The 22,745-nt window shown below is 35.8% G+C and overlaps 4 protein-coding genes across 7 annotated transcripts; 2 read left to right on the forward strand and 2 right to left on the reverse strand.

Annotated features, from left to right (window-relative positions):
* Nucleotide 1: 1 nt before the first annotated feature.
* Nucleotides 2-22,063, reverse strand: LOC114740288 (protein NRT1/ PTR FAMILY 8.3). 4 transcript variants are annotated; one of them, XM_028928407.1, is made up of 10 exons: nt 22,054-22,063; nt 12,094-12,101; nt 7,810-7,812; nt 5,193-5,306; nt 5,032-5,105; nt 4,835-4,907; nt 3,799-3,904; nt 3,508-3,725; nt 2,145-2,701; nt 2-1,120 (listed from the first exon to the last, which is right to left on the reverse strand). In XM_028928407.1, the coding sequence occupies exons 5-10, from the start codon at nt 5,064-5,066 to the stop codon at nt 298-300; spliced, it is 1,812 nt and encodes a 603-aa protein (XP_028784240.1). In that variant the 5' UTR covers nt 5,067-5,105; nt 5,193-5,306; nt 7,810-7,812; nt 12,094-12,101; nt 22,054-22,063; the 3' UTR covers nt 2-297. The 4 variants fall into 4 exon arrangements, with proteins under 4 accessions (XP_028784240.1, XP_028784241.1, XP_028784239.1 ...); XM_028928408.1 differs by lacking the exon at nt 4,835-4,907 and having other exon boundaries at nt 298-1,120; XM_028928406.1 differs by lacking the exons at nt 7,810-7,812; nt 12,094-12,101; nt 22,054-22,063 and adding an exon at nt 5,450-5,550 and having other exon boundaries at nt 298-1,120.
* Nucleotides 14,640-17,039, forward strand: LOC114740290 (glutamate decarboxylase 1-like). The gene is made up of 6 exons (XM_028928409.1): nt 14,640-14,805; nt 14,918-15,122; nt 15,211-15,632; nt 15,727-15,980; nt 16,066-16,118; nt 16,312-17,039. The coding sequence occupies exons 1-6, from the start codon at nt 14,714-14,716 to the stop codon at nt 16,813-16,815; spliced, it is 1,530 nt and encodes a 509-aa protein (XP_028784242.1). The 5' UTR covers nt 14,640-14,713; the 3' UTR covers nt 16,816-17,039.
* LOC114740292 (non-specific lipid-transfer protein 3) lies at nt 18,690-20,098 on the forward strand. The gene is made up of 2 exons (XM_028928411.1): nt 18,690-19,111; nt 19,750-20,098. The coding sequence occupies exons 1-2, from the start codon at nt 18,760-18,762 to the stop codon at nt 19,764-19,766; spliced, it is 369 nt and encodes a 122-aa protein (XP_028784244.1). The 5' UTR covers nt 18,690-18,759; the 3' UTR covers nt 19,767-20,098.
* LOC114740291 (probable carboxylesterase 2) lies at nt 21,348-22,684 on the reverse strand. The gene has a single exon (XM_028928410.1). It carries the CDS (start codon nt 22,651-22,653, stop codon nt 21,505-21,507), a length of 1,149 nt encoding a protein of 382 aa, XP_028784243.1. The 5' UTR covers nt 22,654-22,684; the 3' UTR covers nt 21,348-21,504.
* Nucleotides 22,685-22,745: the final 61 nt, after the last annotated feature.

A 22,745-nucleotide genomic window follows, 5' to 3' on the forward strand; every position in this document is an offset into this window, starting at 1 on the left:
ATTACACAGGAATTTATGGAAGCACGTATACTGATGATAATTTACATGTATGTGTGGGATGCAAAGAGTATTTTCAACCAGGCAAATAATGAACATTTCCTTCTGTCCGTAGAGATAAATATATTACATGATATCAGCAGAAATAAATATATTACATAATTGCTGAGCATCTTTAATTCACAAAGACAACAGTCATAATCATGACAGAAAAAGGACATCATGGATGGATGTACTCCTAATTTGCCAGATTTTTTTGACCCTTTCAGCGTAGATTTCTGTAACAATGCCAGAACAATCTTAAGAAGCCTCCTTCCGCTTGTACCTTGAAGCACAGACAAGGTAAACCAGAAAATTTAAGATGCTAAGCCCAGCTAAAAGCCAGAAAAAGTAATCTAGGTGACCTTCATTCAAGTTATCAGCAATCCATCCAATCTGTCCACCTTGTGTTGTTAGGTAAGTTACAACAGTGAGAATGAAGGAGCTCAGGTAATTTCCCAACGCAGTAGTCAGTAATGACAGGGCACTGCATAAACTCCGCATTGCATCCGGAGATTGGTCATAGAAGAACTCAAGCTGCCCAATGAATGTGAATATCTCTGCTGCACCCAACAAGAAATACTGAGGGATTTGCCAAAATATACTCATGGGCACAGCAACTTCTTTATCAACAAGGCCAAGCTCCCTTGCAAGTTGCAGACGTTTAATCTCCACAATGGCAGCTGCTGACATGCAAAGGACTGATATAAGAAGGCCAATTCCCATTCTTTGCAACTCTGAGAAGCCCCTTTCCTTCCCTGTAAATTTCCTTGCGATTGGAACAATTATCCTGTCGTAAATGGGGACCCAGAAAATGACGCTTATGACATCAAAAGTTGAGAGGGAGGCCGCAGGAATGGTGAATGAACCAATACTTGTGTCCATCATTGATCCTTGTTCCACAAACATGGTGGACATCTGAGCATAAACAGCAGAGAAAACAATCCCAGTAGCCCAAATTGGAAACATACGGATCAATATTTTCAATTCCTCCACCTGGGTCACAGTGCAGAGTCTCCATGGATTTGAATAGTCCCCTCTTTTGATCTCAACATCAGAGACTATGGCTGCTTTATCAAGGCACCTTCATTGGGAAAAAACAAAAAATAGAAAATATTTAGTTGACTATTAAAAGAATTTCCATTTCATTTCTTAGTATATGAAAATTAAAATTAAAAACAAGTTAAAAGTTCCAAGCTATGCTTCAGCCACAATGATATCAGTTTGACAGGTTATTAATTAAATAAAATGAAAAAAAAATGCTAGAAAAAGGTAAAGTCTTAGCATAGGTTTCTGCCAACGAAAGCTTTTCTATAAGCACAAATATTTCCCATCCAAAAATATTCTAGAAGAGGAAAGAAACAAGTAGTAGTAGTAGTATAACAATAGTTTTCTGCAATTTCCATCCCTTCTTACAAATTTTTTGAAAAGTTATAGTTCCTCCCTTTATAACATGCACATTAACATAGAAAATAATAATACAGGCTCTTCTTCATGATCCGGAGTACGAGAATTCTTATGCAAGCAAGGGTCTAAAATTTCAATAAACAAATTCTAAATGGTCAGATAAATATGAAATTGTTACAAATTAGCAACATAAACGAAGACCGTTTCATGAAAAGATATACAACTAACGTGCTTTCACTTACAAACACTTGACACTGCAACACACACATGACAAGCAGATTGAAATAAACTGCAAAAATATATAAACCACACTGTGCAAATAGATCTCAAAACATGGACAACTAATTCCTAAAGTCTGTTTAGTAAGAATTTATGATTTTATGGTTGTACCTAGCCAATAAATGTTTTCATCCTATCTGTCAAAATGCTTAACTAAGCACGTACCATAACTAAGTGGGCCAAAAAATAACTAAACGATAACTAGCTGGCCAGACCCAGAGTAGAAAACTCTTCCTATACGACTGTAGTAGGGTCCACATTTCTCATCTCATACAAAAGCAATTAACTTCCTTCTTAGATTAACAAAGTCAAAAGAAAAGTCAACATGCATGCCAAAGGACCACCTTTTCCAATATTTGTGACAATAAAATAGGGCCAAAAACCATTAGGAACAAAACAGAAAAGTCACAGTAGTGAATTACGTTAGTTCATCACTATGTGCCAGTTTCCTACTTCCTTCAATTGCAGAGCTCTTATCTGGGGTCTCAAACAGGAGACTACTATCCACCGGGACATCCAGATTCCGTTTCCTGAAAGATGCTACCACAACTTGGCACATTCTCGTAATAGGGCTTCCCCCTGGCTTTTGAAACCTATAGAGGGGTGTGCCTAAAAAGAAGCTTATAATAGCTAAGCCCATAAATAAAGCAGGAATGCCAAATCCAAGACCCCAGCCTTCATTGTCTTGAATCCATACAATTAAACTGCTTGATACAAGAGCGCCTATGTTGATAGAAAAGTAAAACCAGTTAAAAAAGGATCCCTTCTTTATCCTTTCCTTAGGATCAGTATCATCAAACTGATCTGCCCCAAAAGATGACACACATGGTTTAATTCCACCCGTCCCAAGTGCAATCAGATAGAGACCAAAGAAGAACACAGCATATTGTGCAGGAGTAGCTGATGGACATACAGAACCCATACATTCTGCAGGCTTTAATGCTGGAACAGATGCAGAAAGAGTCAACGTGCACATTCCCTGCGGAAAACAATCACATAAACATTTGAATGGAATTCAAGAACCACTACGAGAACACAAGGAAAAAGAATAGACAGATGAAATTCTGCTATGAAAACCAATTATTCCAAATAATGAGTTTATAATTTCTTCAGAAAAGAAGGGGCTCTTGAGATTTTCATGTTTGTCATCAAAATAGAAATGCTTCACTCTAGAGGAACCATGGAGATGAGAGAAATAATCTTTTACGATGTGATACTCATCAAAGTAGATATACTTCATGAAAGTAGAAACTCACCTTTGATTTGTAAAATTAAATTGTCAAAAGAATTCAAATTTTAGTTATGGACAAAGCAATTGCTTATGTAAGATACTGCAAATCATGTATCCCCAGGAGAAACTAAAAAAAAAGAGACAATTATCAGAATTTGGCTTAATGCAAATTTGCATTTCGCTTCATCTTACATCTACTGTTGTTAAACCTCAGAAACAACAAAAGTTATGCTAAGCAGTATTTAAGGGAATAACCACACACATGAACTCCAGAAAAATATTAGCTTCCACTAAAAATTGGGCCTTAGACCTCCTGTCTAAACCATTATGTTTTCCTATCATCATGAAAACGATAATTTCCATACTGTTTCATAATAGAATCCGGCAAGAATGACATACCATAATCATTATCTCTCACAATGAATGTAGGAACACCACAAAAAAGAACCCATAACAAAAAGGTGCTGGATCCTATTTGTTGTGAACGGGAAAAGAGAGATGGCAGGTTATGCAATATTTCCTAGATGAATAAAGCTACGTAAGTATATATTTACAAGGAAATAAATCGTTGAGAAGGAAGCAATTGTCCAGTATCTCCCCCAGTAAGCATCTGCGAGGACAGCTCCAATAAGAGGAGTAAGATAGCAAGTTCCTTGCCAGGTAGTGACATTTCTTGCGGCAGAGACATTGCTTTCATGTAGTTTACTTGTAAGATAGGTGACAAGATTTGTTGCGATGCCATAGTATGCTAAACGCTCACAACACTCATTGCCTGTAATCCATATTGCATAACAACGTTATGAGCAGAATATATCATATGATATGTGAGACCACCACAATCTTACCTAAAATAAATGGACAAGCTTTCCAATTGCCAGTATTCTGCTTAAGAACAGGCCTCCCCTTAAAGTCAACAGAGCCATCTCCTGTGTATGGTCTGCTCCTTTCGTCCTTCAGATATAATGTAAACAATTAAACAACGGAGCAAGAAACCATTCTCATTTTAGTGGTTCAAAAGAAAAAAAACAGCATTAACACTGGGAAACCACACATTTGGCTAGGCAACGATCTATCTTTGAGCATCAGAGGGGGGAAAACATCCAGGGATGGACTAAGAAATTAAATAAGATCTTGACGTTAAAGAACTGTAGTTTATATCACTATTATGACAAGCATCAGTTGTCTAAGTGATAGATATCATTTAACTACAATCAAGTGAATTGCTCTAAGAAACAAGGGGGAAAAAAGAAAAAAAAAATCAGTAAATAGATAAACAAAACATTCAGAAAAATACAATATCCACTCAATTAAGAAGTTCAAATTATGGAGCATGACAAGAGATAATTTAATTGATTAAAAGAGAATACAAAGAGGAAAACACAGACAAACACATGATTATGTCACCATTGTAACGCAATAACAAGCTTTGGCAAATCCGGGTATACAATTTAATCTACCCCGCCCCACCAAACAAAGCCATCCCCACTAAAAGTGACACACAGTGTTCTTTTATCACGGCAAGCTAAATATCTCATCATATGAAACCTGCCTCCAGACAAAACAATATAAACGTAAAGGGTTTCAAAATCAACACTCCATACAAGTTTATAACCCATTAAAAACAGATATTTATCATACATAAGCATCCTTGCAAAATCAACGACCTTCACTCAAGGATTCCAGATCGGTCAACACCGCACCGATTAAAATGGAAATTAACACAGAAAATGCACCAAGAAAATTTTTTTTTTTTAATATTTTGTTGATAACCAAACGTACATCCAGAACATTTTTATTCCTCCTGATATGAAGTGCTAAGTACTCTAGTGGTTAACCGAATGAATTTGATAAGGAGGGGAGCTTCCTACTCATCCAACTTACTACATATACACCGATGGTTGACCAAGTATTATCACAGTAACGGAAGAGGACATGGTTTATCTTTAGCATTTGCCTTCACCAACGGAAAATAAATCAAAGTCATACGGATCCTCAAACAGTCATTCAATGCAATCAAACTGTGCAACTAAATTAAAATATCCACAACCAAAATAAGATATCAAGATGAAGAAGGAAACCTCAAGAAGAGCCTCTTCCACGAGCGAGTTATCATCCTCAACGGAACCCATATCTTCTGCCTCTTCCTTGGGCGCTGCAAACAGTGAAAATAGGAGGAGATGGTGAAACAGATATTTTGCCAGATTCTCAGTATATACATACATATAGTATATGCCCCAACCTCTTCAGATGGATGACGTAGAAGAAAAGGCCACAGTTTCTCGATTTGCGCAAAACCGATATGATACCGCAGAATCCAGAGACCAGATTCGACTCAATAATTGAGAAGGAATTACTGAAATTGAAATTTTAAGGTAACAAAAGAAAAATCGAACCCAGAAGAAGATAAAAGGAGGAGAAATTAAGCGAAAAATTGGAATATAATATTCATGAGCAACTAGTCAGCGGGTAATTGCTCAGACAGAGGGAGAGACCGACTGCTTGATCACTCGTGAATGAACGAAAGCACAAATGAAAGGAAAGTTTCAATTCATCATATTTTCCACTTTCCGACATTCAAGCGGTGAAGTGGTGATTAAGGGAACTTGTTGCTTGGGTTAGTTGGCAAAACCCTTTTTTGCTTTTTCAGTTTTTGCTTTCAAGTTTCAACAACTTTTCAAGTGTTTTTTTATAAAAAAAAACATAGAATTGATATGAAAAATACCATAAAATAAAAATAAAATTTTCATTAGATTTTAAAAATTGTATTTTAGGAGGCAAAACTTCTCACATATTTACTTGATATTGGTGGACAATATTTTATCTAAAAGAAAAGCATAAAATATTATATAATAAAACCTTTTGCATGCGTCAAGTTGTATTTTAAAAATATTATCCAGCCAATAACAGATGGAGCAGCGGGTCAACTTGTTTTTTGGCATCAAATAAAGCCTTCCAATCAAACGTTAACATCAAGAACCTGAAACAAAATTCGGTCATTTCATTAATCCACAAACTGTAGTTTCTTAAAAGGGAACAAAACAACTGATTAATTATAAGGCTTATCCTAATCTGTGGTTGGTGCGGAAATAACAAGTAAAATAATTAATAGCTGATCCTGATCCCATCGCATCATATCATAATAGTGCTGATATTAGCAGCTGACTAAGGCAAACTTGAGTATCTTTATTTAGGCTGGTTAAAAAAAAAAAAGTATCTTTATTTAGACCCACAAAGACGTGTTGAAAATGAAATGGGCTTGAAGTTGTTAAAATGATATGGGCTTGATCCCAGTCTTACAGCCACCAATGTTTCATTGGACTAGGCTATGCTGGAGAGGAAGTTTTCAAAATTCACGGCCCATAATAGAGAGGACCAACTTAGCATTTGGCAAAAAGTGAAGATCCAACCAACAAGAGTTAATCCAGTTAGTAAGGAATTGACCCTAACCCATAAGACTGTGAGTTTAAATCCCGCTGTTGATTTGAGGATTTTGTTAGTAGACAATCTGTAAGTATTTCTGTAAGCGTTTTTTAAGTCTCGAGGCATGTCCTGACCCTTGTGAGCTCTCAAGACCCAACTCACTTAAACTTTTTTGTAACAAAAAAAAAGGGAGGATCCACTGGACCTGGCTTCTCTCGGCTGACAATGTCCCTCCGCTGCCCTCCTTTACCCAAAACACTGTCGTTTTGGGTGCAAAATGAGGGGAGCTGATTGCTTTTTTTTTTGTTGTTGTATTTTGAAGTTTTTTTAGTAGCATCTAAAATATTTTTTTGGTAGCACCTAATGTCTCATAATAATTTTTGCTACACTTAATACTCTAAAATATTTTTTGATACATTTAGCATCTTAAAATATTTTTTTTCATAAGCATCAAATATCCTAAAATAATTTTTTGTTACATTTAGTATTATAAAATATTCTTTTAATGACCTGGCTTAAAAAACCAAAAATACAAAAAAAAGGAAATTAAAAAAAAAAGCAATCAGCTCCCCTCATTTTGCATCCAAAACGGCAGTGTTTTGGGTAGAGGAGGGCAGCAGAGGGACCTTGTCAGCAGAGATAAGCCAGGGCCAGGATCCACTCTTGTTGGGGGCAAACTAGAATGAGACCATGCATTGTATGGGATTTTAAAAAAAAAAAAAGAGTCACTTTATATTATTTATGAATATAAAAACCTTGTTGGCAAGAAAGGGGGAAAAAAAAAAAAAGAAAAGAGAGTCCCAAAAAAAAGTCTTTAAATATCCAAATTTTAAGAGTCTTGTTTGCTCAATTTTAATAACAACTGACAATATTTAAAAAGCAAATGATAACATACTTTTGTAATCATTCTTAGTTTGGGATTTTGAAAATTTTGAGGTATTTTTTAAAAGTTTTTTCCAAAAAAAAATATAAAACGTAGGTTTGTCAATTAACAAGGAAGAAGAGAAAGGTGAAAATAATCTCTTTGGGGTCAAAAAGGGGAAAAAGTTCCCACAGAATAATACTACTATAACTCCAAAAGATGGTTAATTTCGGTGATTTGCCATATCTTTTTATTTGATTCTATCTTTCTTGGCTTTGTCTGGTGTTTCATTTTCTATTCATTCGATATATTTATGTTCCTTTTTATTTTTTGCTCATTCTAAAAATTCAATCGTAGGAAGGGTATGAGAGAATAAGAGATTTAATAACATCTTGTTTAATTAGAACGAGTGGCAATATGGGAAAGCATTTTACTGATTATTGTTTGGCTTCAAGTAAATAAAATGGACAATTATAAATTAACCATCAACCAAACACCCCCTTTTTTTCCCCAACAAAGGAAATGCACTAGAATATAAGAAGATACATCAGTTCGAAAACAATCAACCAAACACCCTCTTATTGAATTAATAAATAAGTAGTACGAGTAGTTAGCCTAGCATTGACTGTTGATGAGAAGTCAAAAGAGAAGTCAATAATTCTAGTCTAGAGAGAGAAAAATAAGGCCAACAATTTTTTTTTTATTTTTTATGCTGTCTTTTGAGTATTTGAGCGTTTTCCAATTTACAGAAATTGAACTTAATTTAAAAAATCGTTTTTTTTGGGGGGGGAGGAAAGAGGAAACGACTTGAGAAGAACAGTCCAGCAGCACAGGAATTCTTGTCCAGAGGAAAATAGTATTAAGTGAGGCACATATAAGACGCTACAATATATACTACCTCCGGCTCTAATTATAAGGCCTGATTTATAGATTATAAATGAAATCTTATAATTAGAATCAGAGGTATAATATATTTATATATATAATTCTGCTAATATTGGTAAAAAAAAATTGCCATGGATTAAAAAGGCACTCAATTTGCTAGATAGAAGGAAAGCGTCAATGACTTGCGTAAATAAATTTTGAAATTTCTTAAGGACTTTTTATTTTTTAATTACTCGCTTTCTTCTTAATTTTCTTCGTCCCTCATTTGATTTCCATGCCACAAAGGATAACGTGCGTTTACTAATTAATTCAATCTATAATTTCCATTCAAACAATATAATTAAGCAGCAAACCCCAAACCCACACAAACCTACGTGTTCTTGACTTGATCAAATTGCATTTTCTTTTTCATTTTTTTAGCATCATATAATTATTATATACTACCTCCAGTTTTTAATATAAGATCTCGTTTGACTTTTATTTTGATCATAAATATAAGACCCAATCTACATTGTCTCTCATATTTATCTTTTTTTTTTAAAGATATAGTATTTATAATAATGGTAGTTTTAACTAATAAACTTGATTAGTAAAGATATTTTAGGAAAGACAACACCTATTTATTATATATAACTAACTTAACTTATTTTCTTAATCTACTCAATTTAATTAATTAGTTTTTATATTTAGGGCCAGAGACAGTAGTCAAAAAAGTGGAGCCTACTTACTCCAACGCTGAGCACAATCCTGATTCTAGCCATTGATAAAAGAAGATGTAATCTGGATCGTTAAGGCCGTTTGCGATCTCAGCCGTCCGAGACTTAAGTCAAACGACGTCACTGCTGTTGATTCTGTCTGAGGTCATAAACCTCTTTGAACGACGGAAATGGCACCACTTCAGTCCAAACACAACCAAAAAGTCGTCCTATCAATTCCATTTCCATATAGGCTACGCAATTGTTCAGTTCCCCAAAAAAAAAATTGAAAAATTATTCTAACAACTAAAAAAATAAACTGCATTTTTGTTAATGGCCATAAAAATTCCAACCAAAGAATATATTCTAACAACCACCCAAAAAAAAGAAAAGAATGCATTATGAATCACGATAGCAGCATGCCAAGGAAAACAGTATAAGTTCTTGATTCGAGAGTAAAATTTCTTTCTTCTTTATATAAAGATGATGGGGGAAAAAACCAGAATAATAAAAAGCACTGAGAAGCTGCAAATGGCTCTCAAAAATTATAATTAGAGTATTCGTAGTTTTATATTTATGTATTTGATTGATTATCATAATATGTTGTTTAGTATAATTTACACCATTTTTTAAAAATAAAACGTATTCCCGGCCCAGACTAGTAGTAAAATATATTTTTTTTTGTAAATATAGATATATAATCTGAGCTGTTTAAAAAACTAATAATAATAAAAGTGGATATTGTAAAATAACATTAAAAAAAAAAGTAATTTCATTTCTCACCATTGTATGTTTCCTTCCTTCTTTCCCATACGAAATATTAGCTTGCAATAAAAGTCAAACAACAAAAGAATACTGTTAGATAGGCTTGTCACTTTTGAAGAAAAAAATATTTTCAAAAGCTCTTTATATAACATTAAATATAATAAACATTTTATTTTTAAAACTAATAAAAATAAGGGAAAATTGCAAATAAAGACCGTGGAATATATAAAATCGCAATTTGGGTCCTTGAATTTATATAATTGCTGTCAGAGACCCGGTCCCAAATAAGAATTATAAAATGTTAGGTAAAAGACAAAAACGCCCTTCTGCTTCTCCTTGTCTTTTTTTCATCTTATCATCTCCTTCTCTTTCCTTTTCTTCCCCTCGATCCTTCTCTCCGTGCTTCTTTTTCCTCCTCCTCATCTCATTCCCCTTCCTTCTCCTTCTTCTCCAGTCCCACTTCCTTGTCCTTAACCCCATCTCTCCCAACTTCTCTCATTCTCTCTTTTCCCTCTGTCATCTTCTTTGTTCCTTCTCCCAAAGCAAGTGAATAACAGGACTTAGAAGAATGATGCCAAGGGAAACAATAATTAAGCTCAACAAGACTCCCGTTAGATATTGTTGAAGCCTAACTTCAGCAAGGAATTGAGTTCCAGTTTGTCACCGAGTTCTGCGTTGAAGTCGAAGATGGTTGCAGCGACGACGGCAAGTGTGTGATGATTGCTTGGTGCTCAGACAACGCCCAACAAATTTGAATTTTTATTCTTTATTTCTATTTTAATTTTCAGCTTCTGTTCATAATTGAAAATAACAAGTTTGATAAGTTGTTGAAAATAACAAGTTGACAAGTTCTGATACCCAATTCACGACAAGTTCAGTAATACGAATAACAAGTTTAGGAAGGAAAATAACAACTTCTGATAAGCAATTCATAGAAATTCGAGTTTCTGTGTTAAGATGACAGCATTTTCAGATTTCTTTAGCAGATGACAAGTTCTGATACACAATTCATGACAAGTTCAATAAGGCGAATGACAAGTTTAGTAAGGCGAATGACAACTTCTGATAAGCAATTCATAGAAATTTGAGTTTCTCTGTTAAAATGACAGGTTCCCATTAGGTTTTTATACTTTTTCTGTTAAAATGACTGAATTTCCACATTGATTTATGAAAACGACAGGTTCACAATAGAAAATGAGAAGTTTCCATAAGATTTTCATACTTTTTTTCCTTAGAAATACAGTTTGTACATTTTTGACAGCAACCACTTCTGATAAACACGGAATGACAAGTTCACAATGAAAAATGACAAGTTAAGTATGGCAAATGACAAGTTCCTATAACGTTTTCATACATTTTCATACTTTTTCTGCTGGAATTACAATTTGCACATTTCTGATAGCACCAACTTCTGATAATTGCAAAAAAGCTCTAAATTGTGGAAATCAAATATGATGATTGTATTTTGGTCGATAAATCGATCAAGGTGTGGGATGTGAGAAACAAACGAGCCTTAAATACAGTGCTAAATGAATAAAGTTCTCACCTTATATGTAGAATTTGATGGTTTCTTGTTCATATGATATGACAATTTACATTTGGAATTTCATGGTTGAGATGCACTTGTGAGTGGATATGATCATCATAGTGCATTTGCCGTTGGTGTTGATATGAGCATGCTTCTTGAGGGGCTTATGAGAGTTCTGGTGCTATAATTTTATACATTAGGAGGAAATGAGAGGTGAAATTGATGATAAAAGATGTTAATAAGAAGTAGTTACTGTCAGAAATCTACACATTGTTATTTCAGCAAAAAAATTTACAATTGTATAAAAACGTGATGGGAACTTGTCATTTTACATACTTAACTTATCATTCGCTATTATGGGCTTGTAATTTACTGTTTATCAGAAGTGTTTGTTGTCAGAAATCTGCACATTGTTATTTTAACAGAAAAATTTACAATTGTATGGAAACGTTATGGGAACTCGTCATTTTACATACTTAACTTGTCATTCGCTATTGTAGACTTGTCATTTACTGTTTATCAGAAGTGGTTGCTATCAGCAATGTGCAAATTGTGATCCTAGCAGAAAAGGTATGAAAATGTATGAAAACTTGTCATTTGCCATACTTAACTTGTTATTTTCCATTATGAACTTGTTATTTCGTGTTTATCAAAAGTGGGTGCTGTTAGAAATGTGCAAATTATAATTCCAACAGAAAAAGTATGAAAATGTATGAAAACATTATGGGAACTTGTCATTTGCCATAATTAACTTGTCATTTTTCATTATAAACTTGTCATTTCATATTTATCAGAAGTTGTTGCTGTCAGAAATATGCAAATTGCAATTCCAGCCAAAAACAGTATGAAAATGTATGAAAATCTTATGGAAACTTGTCATTTTCTATTGTAAACCTGTCATTTGATAAATCAATGTGAAAATCCAATCATTTTAACAGAAAAAGTATGAAAACCTAATGAGAACCTGTCATTTTAACACAGAAACTCAAATTTCTATGAATTGCTTATCAGAAGTTGTCATTCGCCTTACTAAACTTGTCATTCGCCTTACTAAACTTGTCATGAATTATGTATCAGAACTTGTTATCTGCTAAAGAAATCTGAAAAAGCTGTCATCTTAACACAGAAACTCGAATTTCTATGAATTGCTTATCAGAAGTTGTTATTTGCCTTCCTAAACTTGTTATTCGCATTACTGAACTTGTCGTGAAGTGGGTATCAGAACTTGTCAATTTGTTATTTTCAACAACTTATCAAACTTGGTTCAGACATCATCATATTACTGTCAAAACAAACAAGAAATTGCATTGACTTTTTATAAGATTCAAAGTCTAAAATGCTTTCTAAGAATTCTAGCATAGCATCTATCAACGTAAAACAATAAAGAAGCACCTCAAAGAGAGTCTTTAGCTCAGAATCTTCAACAATGCTGTTAATATTTCTAACAAAAATTGTTCTAGAAGAATGTTCAACAAAAGAAAGTTTCCCTTTAAAACATCCGAAGCAACTAGGATCTTTATCTGGACCATTGGCCCCTTTTCCTATAGTTAGATGTTCATCGCCTTCTAGCTCCATACCTCCGCCACTGCCAAACAGATCAAAATCTTCCAGGTTATCACCAGTTTTGGTAAATTATTGAAACTCGAGTCATCAAAAACACCAGAAGATGGACCATCTTCATCAAGAAGGAGATTTCTAATGGTGTTAGCCTCAATTTCTTCAAGAGATTTGTATGGTTCATCATCAAGAAGAGGGAGACGAGTCGGAGTGAAGAAAGAGGGAGACGACTTGAAAAGTGAAGAAAGATAAAGTTAGGGCATGTAGACAAGGGACTGCAAAAAAACAGAAGGGCGTTTTTGTCTTTTACCTAACATTTCATAATTCTTATTTGGGACCGGGTCTCTGACAGCAATTATATAAATTCAAGGACCCAAATTGCGATTTTATATATTCCACGGTCTTTATTTGCAATTTTCCCTAAAAATAAACAGAAACTCTTTAAAATGCTTTAGCAGCTAGAAGATACTCCTTCGGTTCTAAATATATAACCTAATTGTTGAATTGATTTTAATTCTAAATATAATATTTATTTCTCATATTTATCAATTTTTTCTAAATTATTTCTATGGACACTCTCTCAACCATAATCAAGTAGAAGAAAGAGGGAGGATATTAAAAAAGATGATTATAGTGTTTTACAAAAAACATATCATATTTTTTATAATTAATTAACTTACCTAACTTTTTTAATCTAATCAAATTAGTTAAATAGGTCTTATATTAAAGATCGGAAGAGTATATATTAATTATTTTTGTATTATATTTAGTTTTTTCTGGTAGATTTTAAATTGCCGCAAACATGGAAATAATTAATGCATATCCATGCGTGTGTGTGTTTTAAGCCCAAAAATTGTTGACGCATTTTTCCGAATATATGCAGAACACGTGGCTATAGCTCAAAACAGCGTTCGTGGGACCTTCTAGCTGTTTTCGCTGACCAAAGAAACAATCAAATATGGGAATAAAGAATTTATGAACAACTTTAATACATTCATTCACCTTCTTCTCCCGAATAAGTATAATAAGAAGCTAAATGAAGGGTAATAAGTTTTTCCGGAAAAATAGAAAAGAAAAAAAGAACGAGTTCTTTAACGATATTGCATCCTCTCTAGCTAATTTTTATTCTTCAAGGTTATTTGATACTTAGTACTTGGTCAGGACCCACTTAACTATACCCTCATCTTTTATTAAGCATCGTATAATATCCGAATTTGCGCGTATTATTTTCGTGGGAATTCGTATGAAAAGGGCATCGGAACTTATATACTACCTCCGGTCCTAAATACTACATCTGATACTAATTATAAGAGCTAGTTAACTTATTTGAGGAGATTAAGAAAATAAGTTAAGTTAGTTATTTGCAATGAATAGGTGTTATTTTTACTAAAATATCTTTACGATCGAATCAAGTGTATTGGCTAGAACTATCATTATTAGATAGACTTCTTTGACAAAAAATATATAAATATGAGAGACAAAATAAATTAGGATCTTATATTTAGAATCAAAATAAAAGTTAAACGAGGTTTTATATTAAGGACTGGAGTTAGTATAAGAGTTAGTTGACTAATTTGGAGAGATTAAGAAAATAAGTTAAGTGAGTTATTTATAATAAATATATGCTATCTTTCTTAAAATATTTTTGCTAATTAAATTTATTGGTTAAAACTATTATTATTAGAAGGACTATTTAAAAAAAATAAATATAATAAATAAAATATATTAGCTATTATATTTAGGATTAAGATAAAACTTAAACGGAAGTCTAGCATCGTCTTTTTTGAACGCAGAGGGACGCGAGTTTGAATTGAGCTTGGAGCAAAGTAAAACGCGTGGAATCTTGACGAGCAAAGACGATTCTTCATTTGGCTTTATGACTACATCAGACAGATAGAGCAGCCTGACGTACCATGATATAAAATTAATATAAATAGCCTCCAACGTTGCCTTGTTCAAACCCTCCTCCTCAACATATACCAGAAAAACACATTTCTTCCCAGTTTGTTTTCTCTGTGTTTTCCCTCTTCTCACAACACCACCACAAGATGCACTTCACCATGTCTCTCCCAAAACCACCTTCTGAAATCTCCTTTCGCTCCGCTTTTGCTCCTCGCTTTGCCAACCACTCTCTTCCCAGGTTACCTTCTTTAATTTAATCAACTAAACATATGCATGCTCTTGTATATTTCTCTATTTGAATGCTTTTCTTTTTTTTTCTCATCAAAAGTATGTGTATATTGAGGTTGCAGGTTGAGTATGCCGGAGAAGGCGATGCCGAAGGAGGCGGCGTACCGGAACATTCACGACGAGCTGAAGCTGGACGCGGATCCCAAGCTGAACTTGGCATCCTTCGTGAACACTTCCATGGAGGAAGAATGCAACAAGCTCGTCATGGAATCCATTAACAAGAACTACGTTAACATGGACGAGTACCCAATGACCACCGACCTTCACGTACGTCCTCCTCGGTCTTCCTCTTCATAAATACTGATGCTGTTATTACGTGTATGATTCATGTGGGAATTGATGAATATTGTTACAGAATCGATGCGTGAACATGCTGGCAAGATTGTTCAATGCTCCGATGGAAGAAAGTGAAAGTGAGAGCGGCGTGGGAGTGGGAACGGTTGGATCCTCGGAAGCCATAATGCTGGCGGGGCTGGCCTTCAAGAAGAGATGGCAGAACATGAGGAAGGCTCAAGGCAAGCCTTTCGACAGGCCTAACATTGTCACAGGCTCTAACGTTCAGGTGTGTTGGAAGAAATTTGCGATGTACTTCGAGGTGGAATTGAAGGAAGTGAAGATGTCGGAAGGGTGCTACGTGATGGACCCAGCAAGAGCGGTGGAGATGGTGGACGAAAACACAATCTGTGTTGCAGCAATACTGGGTTCTACTTACAATGGCGAATTCGAAGACGTCAAGCTCTTGAACGACCTCCTCCTCCGAAAGAACAAACAAACTGGGTAAGAAATTAACAACATGAATGGAATTCATCTGCTTGTACTGAAAAGAAATGTATAACGTAACTAAGAACGATGAATGTTATTATGTACGTAGATGGGAGACGTCGATTCATGTGGACGCGGCAAGTGGAGGTTTTATTGCTCCATTTTTGTACCCAGAGCTAGAGTGGGATTTCAGGCTGCCATTGGTGAAGAGTATAAATGTGAGTGGGCACAAGTACGGACTGGTTTATGCAGGCATTGGCTGGGTGCTTTGGAGGACCAAAGAAGACTTGCCTCAAGAGCTCATCTTCCACATCAATTACCTCGGAGCTGATCAGCCCACCTTCACCCTCAATTTCTCCAAAGGTACGTGCTGCTCCTTAATTAACTATGTGTATACTTTTTAAACTTATTGTATATATCATTAATCAAACTTCGTCAATTACTGCAGGTTCTAGCCAGATTATCGCCCAGTATTATCAGCTGATTCGCTTGGGCAAAGAGGTGAGCAAATAGTTATCAAATACTTTTCATCTTGGCCAATGTTGCTACTTGCTATATACGTACAACCTCAAGTAGTTAACTACCGCAACTGCTAATTAATCGCATTAATCCGAAGATAGAGTACTTAATTATGGATATCAAGTCATTTGCTCAAAATGATCTTATCTTATTTGTGGGTTTTTTATTTCCCTAGGGCTACCGTAATGTGATGGAGAACTGTAGAGAAAATGCGATGGTTGTAAAGGAAGGGATAGTGAACACTGGATGCTTCAACATAGTTTCCAAGGACGAGGGCGTTCCCGTGGTGGCGTTCTCGCTCAAGGACAGAAGCCGGCACGACGAGTTCAAGATCTCGGCCATGCTCCGCCGGCACGGGTGGGTCGTGCCGGCGTATCCGATGCCGCCGGGCGCTGAACACATTATAGTGCTGCGTGTAGTGATAAGGGCCGATTTCTGTCGCCAAATGGCCGAACGCCTTGTGATGGACATAACAAATGCGTTGCACGAACTTGAAATGCTTCCTCAATACAACTCCAATAAGAGTGATCAAGCTATTAATACTTCTGGCAGCATTAATATGAAGGATGATCAGAATAATAGGAATGTCGAAGGAGTGAAGTGGATTGCGTTGGATGTTCAAAGACATATCATTGCTCAAGAAGCAATAAACAAGCGCCAAAAAATCTTGGCTGCCTAACTAGTTGCTTATTTGAGAATTTTAATTTGCAAGCATAAACTTGACTATAGATTAACTAATTAACTAACTAGCTTTTGTACTAATTGTTCGATCATTAGTTTGTTTTTTTATTGTTTTCTTCACAGTTTTTGTTGTATATTGTGGTACAAAATTTGATATTATCAATTGTAATTATACCTCATATCCCATACATCATAGATATTCATTAAGAATAGGATATTTGCTTGTTTATATAATTATATGTAAATATGGGCATTCTTATACCCCAATTAACACAGGGATTTGTATCAAAATTATCTTCTTCATTGGGGAGAGCAACCCCAGAGAAGGTTTGCTTCTCTTCCATTAGTGGGAGTTCCCCTTCCCATGTACCGCGGCTAACCTTGTTTTTCTTTTGGGGCTTAGTCCCGCTTTTGTCTTTTTTCTGTCTGTGTATGAATTTTTAATTTAATTTAGAAAACGATAATGAAGAATAAGCGATTATTAAAAATTAAGTGATTTATGTTTGATCAAACCATAGCCTTAATCACGCGCTCTTTAAGCAACGTTGGCAGAGCCTCAGCATACGTACGTATAACTATTACACCAGTATCTTACCTAAGATATAGGATAAGTCACATGTATTATATATATATATATATATATATATATATATATATAAAAACACAAAGCATGCGGCAAATTGAAGACCCGAAAAGAAAAAATAATACTGAAATTTTAATTTAACATATATATCTGGAAGCATCGAGAAGGTACAGATGTTATGAAATTCACACACATATATAAATGAATAAGATTTTTATTTTGGGAAAAAAAGAATAAAAATGGAGAGCCATAGAAGGTACTACAGTACTAGTGGGAGAAAAAGGAAGGGTTCTTTCTTGGTACCAATAACAAATACACGTGTAGAAGTATTAGAAGTGAAGGAGGGGATTAGTGGATGAAATTATGAGGCATGTAAAATGGCACCAGGATTTTGCCTCCCCAACTTTCTGCATGTTCACACTCTCTTTTCAACATACCTACCCCCTCCCTACCCCCTCTTTCTGTTCTCACCATTAAACAATACTCCATGCTCCGAAAGGAACACTAGAGAGATCACAAACCCATTCTCTTCTCTCACCAACACTCCAATTCCAATTTATTATTCAAATACTAACATGTTGGTATATATTAGTACCTCTGGTACTTAATAGAAGAGTTAGTTGACTAATTTGAGTATATTAAGAAAATTAGTTAAATTAATTATTCATAATAAATAGGTATTATCTTTCCTAGAATATCCTTGCTAATTAAGTATATTAGCTAGAACTAACATTATTACAAGGACTACCTTGAACAAAAATTAAATAAATATAGGATTGAGGTCTTATATTTATGATTAAAATAAAACAAGATTTGCATTAAAAGATATCCTTATTTAGTGGATGTAATAATTAACAGGGTTTTCCTAATTGAGACACCCTAGAAAGGTAAACATGAAAGGAATGTGTAAATTTCATCAGCTAACTCACTGAAAGATGCACGTTACTTGAAAAGGTACGTTGTAATTTTGAAGGGTTTAAGCAAAAGCTCACTAGCTAATCAGTCTGAGTCAATCAATTAAACTGAGTGGCGAAATCCAGAGATACGCTTATTTTAATAACTTTGTATTGGTTCATTATTATACAATATCATGCACTTTATTTCATGAACTGGTATAGCTACTTGCTTACTGATACTACTCAGATGAGTGAGAGAGATCGCATATCAATCCAGTCTCTCAAAAAACTGAACCATCATTGCATATTGAATGCGCCCAAGCCACAACCACCCCACTACTGCTTTTTGCCCTTATATAAACCTTGCCTTATTGGTCCATACAACCCACAGTGCAACACTACTGAATCTATCTCATCACAATCATTCTCAATATATTTCAGGTTTTTGCACAAATTCTCAATTATGGCGTTGAACAACGTTAACATTCTGACCGTGACAGTGTTGATGCTCATGGTGGTGACTTCAGAGATGGTGGTGTTTGAAGCGGAGGCAGCAGGAGAGTGCGGGAGGACTCCGATAGGGTCGGCGGCGGCAAGCCTGGCACCGTGCCTGGCGGCGACTCGGAACGTGAGGGCGAGGGTGCCGCCGGCATGTTGTGCCAGAGTAGGTGCCATGATTAGGATGTCTCCGAGATGCCTCTGTGCAGTGCTGTTATCACCCATGGCACGGAGCGCCAGGATTAATCCCGCCATTGCTGTTACTGTTCCAAAGCGATGCAACATCAGGAACCGACCTGCTGGCAAGAAATGTGGAAGTAAGTTTAAGTTTCACTTACATATAGCAATATCTAGCTCTTTTCTCTCTCCAAATCATAGAAGATATTGCAGTCTAAGAGAAATAAACGCAAATTCTATATGGTGGTAATACGGGTGGCGTGGCCCGTGTCAAGTTCAACCCACGTGCATCGGGTTGGAAAGTGTTGTTTAAAAGCAGGTTAGTTTTTAGGTAACTAGCCAACAATTTTTTTTTTATCTTTTAATTTTTTTCTTATTCAATATTAAAAAAAATAAAGATATTTTTGTTTTTTCTTAAAATATTTTATTAGAAGTACCAAATAAATTATATAAATATTTTTTAAAATTTTTTTGATAGAATATTATATATAATTATATAATTAAAATAATTTTTAAAAAATTTTTAAAATAAAAAATTTAATACGGGTCAGTCTGTGGGTTGGTGGACTAACCCGTGATTGATTGCGGGCCTGATAATATGGGTTAGAAAAATTTGTTTATTAGAGAGTTGATTACTATCATTTTTTCCGGATTGGCAAGTTGAATATTATCAGCTCTGCACAATATCACATGTTTTCAGTAGTACAATATGAGTTTTGTTTTGATAAAATTTATGATGTTATGTTATTGCCATTGATATATGTATGTGTGCGGACAGGATACACCGTTCCCTGAAATGAGAAGCAAAGGGTAACGTTTGCAGAGATATAGAGTGGTGAAGGAGGAGGAGATCAGAGAGCTCAATAAGCACTGTCGTCGTGTCACTGCTTCTGTACTGCGACAGTCGTCTCTTCGGATAACTCATAATATTCCGTGTTACGTTGTTGTTGAGTGTTTGTATTTTGTGTGTGTGTGTCTTGCCTGTCTTATGATAATTTAAATGGATACTGTTCCTTTCCACTTAATCACCTTTGTTATGATATGATATGACCTCATATACAGTTAGGTGGGCCCAGTGTATTCCAGAATATTTACTGAATAATATTATACTTTATAAATTGTTTGGTCTTCTTCACTCTTCAACAAATTTCATAGCTTATTATATATTTTTAGACGTTCTGTGTAAGATGATGTATGACTACGGCTGAAAAGGCTATGATACAAGTATAATTGGCTGAAACGGACCTATTATATTGCACTAGAAATTAATTGAGAAGATATAGTTAATAATGGAAAAACAGTCCAATTTCAGTTGTAACAAAAAGCATTAATCCCTCCTTCACCCAAAAAAAAAGCATTAATCCGGAACAAAGTTTACATTTTTTTGGGGGGATCAAATTCACTATTTTTGCTTTGAATCAAAACATTCACAAATTAACTTTAGGAAAAACTAATCTTCCACTTCTGATACTTTATAGGTATTATTAATTTTGAATTAGGTCCTTGTATACCGGTTCCTCTTGATCTCGATCTCACGCTTCACTATTGACCTCTTAACACTATTACTGTTAACTGAGCTGTGGCAGACATTTTTACTGGCGATTGATTATGCACGCACATGGGCCTGGCTGTGACCTGTCTCCCTCTTTGTCCATATATAGTTTTTTTTTTCCTTTTTTTTTTTTAAAATATCTTGGCAGCTCCTTCTCCGGTGACAGAGTTCTTGTCCTAGACCGAAGCAGAGGCTCCTTGGCCCGGTACCCACTGGAATCCGCCGGTGGCATCTTCGAGCTCGCTACTCTGTCCTCCATTAAAGCTTCATTATTCCCCACTGCGCCTTATGATTATCGTGAAGAAGATGAAGAAGGAGAAGAAGAGATCAAAGAGAAAGTCGTCTTTATGCTTTGACCTCCTTTACAGTCCTCAAAGGGGGGAGGGGGGGGGGAAGATTGACACGTAAAATGTAGCAATGGAAACCGTCAACACGTAATATCCATGGAATAATAACAAGCATTTAATTCAAACAAATCAATTTTTTTTTTAAAAAACTTTATTCATTTGTAATCCTCATATTTTTGAGTAATACTCCTCCGGTCCTTATTATAAGACCCAATTTAATTTTTTATTTGGTCATAATTATAAGACCCAATCCATTTTGTCTCTTATATTTATGCATTTTTTTCCAAGATAATCCTTCTAATAATGATAGTTTTAGCCAATATACTTAATTAGCAAGGATATTTTAGGAACGACAACACTTATTTATTATAAATAACCAACTTAACTTATTTCCTTAATCTCCTCAAATAAGTCAATTGGGTCTTATAATTAGGACCGGAGGAGTATTAATTTCCTCCTCTTTTTCACTAAGTCTTGTCTCATGAGTTATGACCTCCATTAGACTTCCTTGTTTTGAATCCACATGATGCATACATATATATAACCGCGATCAAAACAACTCAATATTGCTTACTTCATACATGCTCAAACCAATTCCTGGTAATTATGAACTAATCGAAACTTAATTACATGCTTAATCCTGTTTGATGAAGGAAACAATACGACGCAGCATGATTAGAGCATTCTCGCAGCTTGGCCTGTACATGTGAAACACATGGCCTTCCTCCTTCGTCTCCATCACCTCCACATCTCCAGAAAACCCATTTCTCTGCAACACTTCTCTGTAGTTCCATCCTCTGTCCTTCAACAGATCCTTCTCTGCAACACAAACAAGCACCCTCTTACAATCCAGCTTCCCCGTGTTAGGATCCTTATCCGGGTTAATCAACGGATCATCCGATCCCGAAGTGTTCGGACATGTAAATCGCCACAGATTATCTGCCTTCGCCGCAGATTCAGCATCGTTTAGCTCGCATCCAATTCGTTCTGCGCCCCAGAAATAAGGGTGCACCAGAGCAATGCCTTCAAGCTTTACGCCCGGCGGTTTCTCTAACCCGATCCGAATCGCCATGTGGTGTGAGAGGTTAGCACCCGCACTGTCCCCAGCAAAGAACACTTTCCCCAAATCCGCGTGACGATTCAGCCACTCGTCGGGACCTTTACCGGAGGAATGGGAAGCGACCCATTTCAGAGCAGTCCACGAATCTTCATGGGCGGTCGGAACGGGGTGCTCAGGCGCCCTCCGGTAATGGACAGAGACGCCGATGACGTTGGCGTGAGAAGTAATAGCGTTGAGGTAGCTGTGGTAATTTGGGGAGAATGGGGTTTCGATGCAGAAGGCACCGCCATGGAAGTAAACAAGAAGAGGGAGTCTCTGATCTGGGTTTGTAAGTTTGGGAAGGAAAATCCTGGCGGATACGCCGTCGTCTTTAGAAATGACGACGTCTTTGGATTCGACACCGGTGATGAGATCGACGCCGGGAGGAGCAACCTCTTCGCCGGCAAGTCTCTCAATACGGCCGTCTTTGTAGACTTTCATGATGGGGGAGAGGTCGTAGGCGAGTTGGTCGTCGGAGTGGGCAGAGGCAGCAGAAGAATCCATGGTGGAAAGCGAAGAAGAAGTAGAATGTGAAGTAGCCTTTGATAGCTTCAGAGAGGGAAGACGAGGAGGAGGAAGGTGGTGGGTGGGACGAGGAAGAGATAAAGGGAATGAGTGGATGAGAAAACCATTGGGGATTAGATAGTTCGGGCGAGTGTGGACAGCATTGAAAACTGTCTTCATCTTCCCCCGTTTGTTGACTGACCACACGGTCCAAGGAAGGCACGCGAAGAAAAAGCATATATGAGAACAAGTATTTATAAAGAAAAATTATA

Source organism: Neltuma alba, unplaced genomic scaffold (genome assembly GCF_004799145.2).
Source record: "Neltuma alba isolate B1F8T4 unplaced genomic scaffold, ASM479914v2 tig00003098_pilon, whole genome shotgun sequence".
NCBI lineage: Eukaryota > Viridiplantae > Streptophyta > Magnoliopsida > Fabales > Fabaceae > Neltuma > Neltuma alba.